This window comes from Tachysurus fulvidraco, chromosome 25, assembly GCF_022655615.1.
Source record: "Tachysurus fulvidraco isolate hzauxx_2018 chromosome 25, HZAU_PFXX_2.0, whole genome shotgun sequence".
Classification (NCBI taxonomy): domain Eukaryota; kingdom Metazoa; phylum Chordata; class Actinopteri; order Siluriformes; family Bagridae; genus Tachysurus; species Tachysurus fulvidraco.
In genome coordinates this window covers 17,246,764-17,257,059 of record NC_062542.1, presented here as the reverse complement: position 1 = coordinate 17,257,059, position 10,296 = coordinate 17,246,764, and the positions used below count along the sequence as shown (strand labels likewise).

General features: G+C 44.8%; 1 protein-coding gene across 1 annotated transcript in view; it reads left to right on the top strand.

Moving 5' to 3' along the window:
* Positions 1-9,622, top strand: part of chrnd (cholinergic receptor, nicotinic, delta (muscle)) — an 11,291-nt gene extending 1,669 nt beyond the window's left edge. Inside the window, exons 2-12 of the mRNA XM_027173744.2 lie at positions 1,181-1,326; positions 1,460-1,504; positions 1,658-1,767; positions 1,849-2,004; positions 2,089-2,204; positions 2,286-2,486; positions 2,853-2,964; positions 3,065-3,179; positions 3,478-3,688; positions 8,270-8,388; positions 9,173-9,622. Coding sequence (XP_027029545.2) covers positions 1,181-1,326; positions 1,460-1,504; positions 1,658-1,767; positions 1,849-2,004; positions 2,089-2,204; positions 2,286-2,486; positions 2,853-2,964; positions 3,065-3,179; positions 3,478-3,688; positions 8,270-8,388; positions 9,173-9,355 — 1,514 coding nt within the window. The 3' untranslated portion in view covers positions 9,356-9,622. The remainder of the gene's footprint in view (positions 1-1,180; positions 1,327-1,459; positions 1,505-1,657; positions 1,768-1,848; positions 2,005-2,088; positions 2,205-2,285; positions 2,487-2,852; positions 2,965-3,064; positions 3,180-3,477; positions 3,689-8,269; positions 8,389-9,172) is intronic.
* Positions 9,623-10,296: the final 674 nt, after the last annotated feature.

Here is a 10,296-nt window from a genome sequence, read left to right as displayed (position 1 = left end):
CGCAAATCCCAAGACTCCTGATGGTGGATAAGAAAGTCTTGTGGTTGACCATATCAAACGCTGCTGAAAGGTCAAGGAGGATAAGGACGGATGACAGTTTGGCTAGGGTTAGGGTTAGGGTTCTAGCAGCATGTAGACCTTCAAGCAGCATGTAGCTTCTCAGAGACATTCAAAAGAGCTTTCTCTGTAGAGTGAGCTGCTTTAAAGCCAGACTGGTTGGATCTTGGAGGTTGTTCTGTGAGAGATAGACAGACAGTTGATTATAGACAATGTGTTCAAGAATTTTTGAAAGAAATGAGAGAAGTGATATCGGTCTGTAGTTACTGATGTCTGATGGATTCAGAGCAGGTTTCAGGATGGGAATAACCCTTGCTCTCTTGAAAGTAGTTGGTACCTGACCAGATGCTATGGATCTATTGACGATAATGGAAATGAAGGGCAAGAGGTCTTGTGAGATGGTCTGGAGCATAGTGGTAGGGAGTGGATCCAATGGGCAGGTGGTAGGATTGCAAGACTGGATGAGTTTTAAAATCTCTTCTGCTGCCACAGTTGAGAAATGTGACAACGAAGGTGTAGGGGACTGCATAGTCTGAGATGTAAGTGCAGTCGGGGCTGAAGTGAAGGTCCGGCAGATTTCCTCAATCCTCTCCTGGTAGAAAGAAGCAAAGTCTTCTGCAGTCAGGGAGGATGAAGAAGGTGGAGCCGGGGGGTTGAGCAGAGAAGAGATGATGTTGTGGAATTTCCGAGGGTCATGTGAGGAAGCTTCAAGCTTTTCCTTGTAGAAGGAAGTCTTGGCAGAAGTCACATCTGAGGAGAACTTGACAAGAAGTGTCTTGTAAAAATCAAGATCTGCATCAAGATTTCTTCCAGAATATTTCCAGATCCTGTTCTCCATGTAGATGTTTTAATGCATAAGAATGTGTGTTTTGGTGTCTAGTTAAAAAGCTATAATTCAGTTCTAAGTAAGATCTTATGGACAGAAGAGATGAACTCTGTCACAGAAAGTTTCATATTCGCCAGAATTCCATGAGAAAATGAACGAAGGTAAGAAACTAAAGTAGAGAAATAAAAGCTGTGTCATTCCAGCTGAACACTTTGTACTCTTTAATTCATCAGTATACAGTAAATGGAAACACGCTGAAGGACATAAAGCACATAAGCGTTCACGTCTCACACACAGGCTGCAGCGGCAGGAATGAGGAGGAACGTCTCATCCATCACCTGTTTAAAGAGCGCGGGTACAACAAAGAGCTGCGTCCGGTGCAGAACAAAGACGAGACGGTGACGATTAATCTCTCACTAATGCTCTCCAACCTCATCTCTCTGGTCAGTGCGTCTTCACACAAAGTTGTACAGCTTCTTCTTCAGACTGAACATCTTTATCATCACAATTTATTATTAAAGTTCTGATCTTTTCATTGTCAAACATTTCATCAACATTTTCTTGTCTTATTCACAGGATGAAGTCAGTGAAACTTTACTGACCAACGTCTGGATGGAACATGTAAGTGCTCCATCTAAAAAAGACAGGTCTGGGAGAGAGATTTCCTAAAAAATACCTCTCTATGATTCGCTGAAGGAACCACGATGACCCATTGACGTGGTACTGAATGGTGTTCGGTGTTGTGATTGTAAGTTTCCTTGTGGTTATGTTTAGGCCTGGACTGACCCCAGACTTGCATGGAACGAATCAGAGTTTGATGACATCGGTATCCTGCGTCTGCCCTCCAGAATGGTGTGGCTTCCAGAGATTGTTTTGGAGAACAAGTAAGATGTCTCTGTTATGATGTTCTTCAGCCTATATTTCTCTTAAAAGTTGTTGATAAATGGTGTTTCTCTCTGTGCTAGTAATGACGCCCAGTTCGAGGTGGCTTATTACTGTAACGTGTTGGTGTACCCATCTGGCTATGTGTACTGGTTGCCTCCTGCTATCTTCCGTAGTTCCTGTTCCATCAACGTCTACTACTTTCCATTTGACTGGCAAAACTGCACCCTAAAGTTCAGGTCTGCTGCTTCATCATGAGCAAAGCACAAATATTCAATTTATAAGTCAAATCCAACACTTTGTCTTCACGATAAATGTTTCAGCTCTTTAACCTACAACGCCAAAGAGATCAGCTTAAATTTAAAAGAAGAGCAGGACCCCGAAACCGAGAAAACCTACCTTGTGGAGTGGATCATCATCGACCCTGAAGGATTTACCGGTAAACATGAATCACGCTGAAGTGTTTCTTTGTTTGATTTTTCAATCGGCTGTTACAATTTTTGTTGTTAAAATCTCTCAGAAAATGGGGAGTGGGAGATCATTCACAGACCTGCCAGAAGAAACATCTACAGGACCATTTCTATGGACAGCAACAAGCACCAAGACATCACCTTCTACCTGATCATCAAACGCAAGCCTCTGTTCTACATCGTCAATGTCATCATTCCCTGCGTTCTCATCTCCTTCCTGGCCTCACTGGTGTACTACCTGCCTGCAGACAGTGAGTCAAATCTGCTTACACACACTGATGGACGTTAATTTGTCATTTTATAATAAACAGGTAGCAACTCTGGAGCATTTCAATTGATAATTAAGTTAAAGAAGGGATTTTAGTAACTTTTTAATTCATTCAATTTGTAACTTTGTAATAACGTTTTTTGTAAATTCATGATGTTTAAATAAGTGATTTGTAACTTTTACTGAGTTAGTTTGTAACTTCATAACTCTTAAATAATCTCTGTGTAACTCTAAAACTCTTAATAATGTTGGACCTGTAACTGTAATGCTGAGCCAAAGTCTCTCATCATTGCAGACGGGCCTCATTTAACCCTGATTTTGCCCCTGTTGCTATTCTGTCCCCGTTCAGGTGGCGAGAAGATGACCTTGTCCATCTCAGTACTTTTGGCCCAGTCTGTCTTCCTGCTCCTTATATCTCAGCGGTTACCCGAGACCTCCATGGCTATTCCACTGATTGTGAAGTGAGTATAAGACAATCCTGAGGAAATGATGTTAAAGATCTAGCAGCTTTAATAATGTAAAGAAATGAGAGAATCAGGAACCTGGATGTGGTTCTCACAGGTACCTGATGTTCATCATGGTTCTGGTCACGGTGGTGGTGTTGAATTGCGTCATCGTGCTGAACCTCCACTTCAGGTCCCCCAGCACACATGTAATGACAGAGTGGACCAAAGAGGCAAGTGACATGAGAACCTTTAACTTTTCTGAGCAAAGGTGCCTTGCTCAAGGGCACCTCAGTGGGGCTGGCCTGAGACTCGAACTCACAGCCTTAGGGTTATGAGTCAGACTCTCTAACCATTAGGCCATGACTTCTAGAAGTCACTTTTTCAGAGCTTTATCATTTATGGATTGTTCTTTGCAACTTTGAATAAAAATGACAAACTTTGCACACAGATATTCACAAGTATATTAAAATAGAATTTACAGTATATAATTATATAATGAATTTGCATAAACATCTTCTGTTTACTCAGTTCTTCCTGGAGAAACTTCCTCGTATCCTCCACATGTCTCACCCTGTGGAGACCGAGCCACAGTGGGATGGTGCCCTGCCCAGGCGCTCCAGCTCCGTGGGTTACATCACCAAAGCCGATGAGTATTACAGTGTCAAGTCCCGCAGTGAGCTGATGTTTGAGAAGCAGTCGGAGAGGCACGGATTGACCACCAGGCCCACGCCCACCGTCGGTCAGAACCACAACCACCTTTTATTCTGCTTCAGACAAATTACTCCCACTATAACCTTTATTAATCCTGCAACAGAGTCAATAAGTCATGAAAAATCACATCATGAATTTCTTTTTTGGAGATGAAGAGTTAAGGTGAAACAGTCCAGCTGGTTATATCTGACTTGCTGATCTAAATGATGTGTTTCTTCGTGACTCTGTGTTTCTTCTTTTAATAATCCCGTATGTCAGATGATTGGACTAATGTACCGTGCGTTGAAAAATAAGGCAGAGGATCCAAATGCAGTTAGAAGATTTATTAAACTTAAGCACAAAGTGATCCAGGGAAAGGCAATGACAATACAGGATGTGAGCCACAACACATAACAGCTATAAAGGACAACAACCCACAAAAACATGGGAAACACTCAGGGTTAAATACATACAGGAAACCAATGACAAATGAGAACAGGGACACATGACTAACAACAACCAATCAGAACATGACACTAGGCCAGAGAACATGAGGACAAGGGAAGCAAGACACAAACAATACAAGTTACCAAATAAAAACATGAAAAAGGAACATGGAACAAAAGCCAAAACCAACGTGACATAATCCTACCCTATAAGGCTCCTGACACCCTTAAATAATCCTCCACCAAAAACAACAAAAAGTCCGGGAGGGTGGTGGGACGGTGGTGGCCATCTGGGGGTGGGATGGAGGACCATACCCATGAAACGGGACTGGAGCTAAAACCCTGTGTGACCCTTGTGGGCCTAGGCTATGCAATAATTGTAGTCTTGGATGACGGATCAGTGGTGGACCGGGACGATGGGGCAAGGGTTAAACTGGGATGTGGAACCTTGTAGGACCTGGGCCATGAAGCACTGGGTCATGGTGCAATGGAGGACCTGGGCAGGGGAGCAAAATGTCCTGGTGCAATTGTGGACCTAAACTGTGGATCACTGGAGGACCTGGGGCATGAAGCATTTACAGACATGGGCAGTAGAGCAGAAGGTCCTGGTGTGGTGGTTGTGCCAGATTATGTAACACTGGCTGAACAGGTGACCAAGGCAGAGCAAAAAGTTTATAAACGACCTTCGTGGTCACAGACTCTGGAATGATCTCTGTGGTTGTATCATGATAGTGGTGAAACTCAGGAACGACCTCTGTGGTCATATCTTGGCAGACAGAAAGCTCAAGAATGACCTCCGTGGTCATATCTTGGCATACATGAGACATGTGTGGAAGTGGCCTTTGAAACAGGCTCCTGAGCTGATAAAGAATATGCACCAAATGGTCATAGCAGCAACATTAAATGTCATCATCAGCAAGACCACGTCTGAGACCCCTTGGCTTGTGACAACTACAGGGATACCAGCAGCATGTGCTTACACAAGCGGTGCATACTCCAGACTTGACACAACTCTCTTGTGCCTATGGGAAACATTGACATCTTCATATGCAAACTCATAACTGGAGACACTGATATAACTTCCATGGTAGGTGAAGACTCTGGAATAACACTTTCAAAGGCTGGAGACTCTGGAACAATGTCTATGACAGCCGAAGGCTCTGATAAGGCTGCTATCTTGGCTGAGGGCTCTGGTTCGGCAGCCATTTTGTGGGCAGGCTCAGTTGTAGCAGACATGACCCCGCAGACATGATGTAAGCAAGCTTTGGCATGGCAGGCATGATGTGAGCAGGCTTTGACATGTTTCCATGTTCCTCCTCTGAGACACATTGAAAACCCGAGCCACCTCAGCTGACTCCTCTCGATGTGGAGGAGCAGCGGCTCTACTCTAAGCTCCTCCCGAGTGACTGAGCTCCTCACCCTATCTCTAAGGGAGCGCCCAGCCACCATATGAAGGAAACTCATTTTGGCCGCCTGTATTCTGGATCTTGTCCTTTCGGTCATGACCCAAAGCTTATGACCATAGGTGAGGGTAGGAACGTAGATCGACTGGTAAATAGAGAGCTTCGCCTTGCAGCTCAGCTCTTTCTTCACCGCAACAGACCGGTATATCGACCGCATCACTGCAGATGATACACCGATCCACCTGTCAATCTCCCGCTCCGTCCTTCCCTCACTCATGATCAAGACCCCAAGATACTTAAACTCCTCCACATGAGGCAGGAGCTTTCCACCAACCTGAAGGGGACAAGCAACCCTCTTCCAGCTGAGAACCATCTCCTTAGACCTGGAGGTGCTGTTTCTCATCCCCGCCGTCCCAGTGCATGCTGAAGGTCCTGATTTGATGAAGCCAACAGGACAACATCATCTGCAAAAAGCAGAGACAAAATCCTGTGGTCCCCATACCGGACTCCCTCTAACCCCTGATCACCTAGAAATCCTGTCCATATAAATAATAAACAAGACCGGTGACAAAGGGCAGCCCTGCTGGAGTCCAACATGCACCGGGAACAAGTCTGACTTACAGCTTGCAAAGTGAACCAAACTCCTGCTCCGGTCATATAGGGACCGGACATACTCCCAGAGCACCCCCCACAGGTGGCCACGAGGGACACAGTCAAATGCCTTCTCCAGATCCACAAAGCACATGTGGACTGGTTGGGCAAACTAACATGAACCCTCCAGCAACCTGGCGAGGGTATAGAGATGGTCCAGTGTTTCACGACCAGGACGAAAACTGCATTATTCCTCCTGAATCCGAGGTTCGACTATCAGCCGAATTCTCCTCTCCAGTACCCTGGCATAGACTTTTTTGGGGAGGCTGATGATGTGATCCCACTGTAGTTGGAACACACCCTCTGGTCCCCCTTCTTAAACAGAGGGACCACCACCCCAGTCTGCCAGTCCAGAGGCACTGTCCACAGCCGCCACGCGATGTTGCAGAGGCGTGTCAACCAAGACAGCCCCACAACATCCAGAGACTTGAGGTACTCAGGGAGGATCTCATCCACCCCCGGTGCCTTGCCACCGAGCAGCTTCTTAACTACCTCAGTGACCTCAGCTTGGGGGATCGACAAGTCCACAACTGCTGCTGTCCACTGCTTCCACTGCTTCCTCAGTGGAAGAGATGTCGGTGGGGTTGAGGAGAACCTCGAAGTACTCCTTCCACCGTCCAAGGATGTCCCCAGTCGAAGTCAGTAGATTCCCACTCCCACTGTAAACAGTGTGTGCAGGGCACTGCTTCCCCCTCCTGAGGTGCCGGACGGTTTGCCATGATTTCTTCAAGGCCGACCGATAGTCCTTCTCCATGGCCTCACCAAACTCCTCCCAGACCCCTAGTTTTTGCCTCCGCAACCACCCAGGTGGAAGCTCGCTTTACCCTCTGGTACCCATCAGCTGCCTTAGGAGTCACCCGACCTAACCAGGCTCGATAGGACTCCTTCTTCAGCTTGACGGCATCCCTTACTTCTGGAGTCCACCACCGGGTTCGACAGGCACCGGAGACCTTACGGCCACAGCTCAGAGCGGCCGTGTCGACAATAGAGGTGGAGAACATGGTCCACTCGGACTCAATGTCTCCAACCTCCCTCGGGATCTGGTTGAAGCTTTGCCGGAGGTGGGAGTTGAAGATCTCTCTGACCGGAGACTCTGACAAACGTTCCCAGCAGACCCTCACAGTACGTTTGGGTCTGCCAAGTCTGTCCAACTTCCTTCCCCCATCAGATCCAACTCACTACCAGGTGGAGATCAGTTGACAGCTCCGCCCCTCTCTTTACCCGATTGTACAAGACATACGACCGGAGGTCAGATGAAACATGAAACGCCAAGAAGGTCGGGTACTCTACACTGCCATTTGGCCCGTAAGCGCAAATAATAGTGAGAGACCTATCCCCGACCTGAAGGCACAGGCAAACGACCCTCTCATTCACCAGAGTGAACTCCAACACATGGCGGCTGAGCTGAGGGCTATGAGCAAGCCCACACCAGCCCGCCGCCTCTCACCACGGGCAACTCCAGAGTAGTAAAAAGTCCAGCCTCTCTCTTGAGGAGTTGGGTTCCTTCGGGCTGAGCCTGGCTGGGCCTCGTGGGGTAGGACCCGGCCACCAGGCACTCTCATGTGAGCCCCAACCCCGGGCCTGGCTCTAGGGTGGGTCCCTGGTTGCGTCATACCGGGCGACATCACGGACCTTGATTTTAAATTCTTCATAAGGGGGATTTGAACCGCTGTTTGTCTGGCCGGTCACCCAGAACCTGTTTGCCTTGGAAGACCCTACCAGGGGCAGAAAGCCCCAGACAACATAGCCCCTAGGATCATTCAGGCACGCAAACCCCTCCACCACAATAAGGTGGCGGTTCAAGGAAAGGAAACCATACTGGAAAATGTCCTTGATAGCGGAGTCATTAACTTCTACCTAATAACAAAGTCCAAAGAAATTCCTCCACAGAGCTCTTTAAACACTCAGGGTTAAATGCATACAGGAAACCAATGACAAATGAGAACCGGGACACATGACTAACAACAACCAATCAGAACATGACACATAGTGAACATAGAGGACAAGGGAAGCAAGACACAAACAATACAAGACAGATTACAAAATAAAAGGCATGAAATCCAGAACATGAAACAAAAGCCAAAACCAACGTGACAACCGATTTGTTTGGGGGTGATTGTGTCTTTGCAGTGAATAAATCGAGCAGCAACTCAGAGGTGAGCGATCAGCTGTATAACGAGCTGAAACCGGCTGTGGAAGGAGCGAACTACATCTTCAAGCACATGCGTAACAAAAACGACTATAATGAGGTGAGAGCTGCTTTCTGAGACGTGCTTCATGAACCATCTGGGTGTTGGTGATAATGTAGAACATAAAAGTCTGTATTTATTTCATCATTTATGATACAACGATAAAATACTGAAAATTAGATACTCAATAAACTGGATAAACTTTTCATCATTAGTGAAAACAGTAAGAAAAATACTGAACATCAGACTACATGAGCTGAGTGGTGATTAAAATAAAATAAAAAATAAAAGCTTATCATCTGGGTAATAAATCTGTTTGGATAAAATTTCATGATTTTATTTATACTTTTTTTTATATATTATTATTTATATTACTATATGATTTTACCACTTAAACCTGGTTATTTTCCTTTTACAGTACTTTATTCCTCGTCATCCTTTTTATTTCTTTATACTTAAACACAAGTTAGCAAAAAGTTAGCAACAACAAGAAGTTTATAAAGACACACACTGTTCAGTCCGTGCTTCCAGAAAATTAACGATTTCCAACTGGTTATTATGTGTTTCAAAAGCAGGTGTAGGTTGTGTACAGTAACAACAATAACTGCAGCATGACACACTGTAGAGAATAATAATATAGTATTTAGTCATGGGAATTTTGACTCATGTAAGTGAACTAATAAGAGTCGACTCATTCAGTTCTCAAATGATTCTTAAATCTCCCCAAACCAGCCAATGTTTGTAAAAAGAGTCGACTCAAAGATTCGACTCCCATGCGATCGACACAACTTATACAGTATCGTGGTTTGACTTGACCTGTCTTTGACCCTCGTGTGTTCTGCAGGAGAAGGATAACTGGAGTGGGATCGCCAGGACGGTGGACCGCCTCTGTTTCTTCATAGTGACTCCCATCATGACCATCGGAACCATCTGCATCTTCCTGACGGGAATCTACAACCATCCTCCTCCTATTCCGTTTGAGGGAGACTCGTTCACTTACAGAGAGGCCGACAAACGCTTTATGTGATTCAGCAGTAACACTGAGGAATTCTTCATTTGGGTTTTGGCTTTTATTGTTGAATGATTACATTTCAGTATATTTTCTCAGTGTGGTATTTGAGATGTATGTTGGGAATGGTTTATTGTTTATTTGTTTATACACAAACCTCCTGATGTCCATTTTAATTGAGTTTAGTGTCTAAAATAGTATTCTGTTATATTTAGTGTACAATTCCGCAGATAAACTGTGAATATTAAAGCTGATAGTCAGCTGATAGTAATTCTGTGATCAGAATACAAACGTGTGGATTATTGTGTAGACCGTTTAGGTGACGAGACGCTACAACAGCTGCTCCTATTTCTAAAGCTGAAACAGTGTGAGAAGGTACAATTATATTGTCAAAGTCGTGTGTAAAAGTGACAGTTTAATGCCGAAGACTTTTTGCAGAAAGATGCATTACTTCACCAGAGTCACTGCTCAGGAAACAGAGGGCTTTACTCTTCATGTTCATGAATGTTGAGGGGTTTGAGTTTGATGCACGCTCTCCATTCTCACTAGACCCCTTTACTGTTATATACAGTGAATTAGCCATACTGCTTTCCCAGAGTTCTCAGTGGATGTAGAGTCAACTCCAGAAATATTGGCACCCTTCAAGGAAACCAGCCTAAAAATAAAACCTTCAATGAGTCGTATGTGAATTTAATGCTACAGCAAATTTGACTGACCTCTAAGTGGGAATGTAAAATGACTTTATAAATAACTTATGACCCATGTTTATTTTTCTTAGAATTTTTTTTTAGAATGAACAGAAATAACAAAATCATTCATTCGTTTAAAGCTAAGATGTGCTGCTGTGTTTATGCTTGATGCTGTGAGCTGTCATGTTGATGTGATGTCACTTTCTGATCTCTGATTCACAAGTTATAACCTTCATGCAAATCCAGCATTAAACCTATAGGGATGAACTA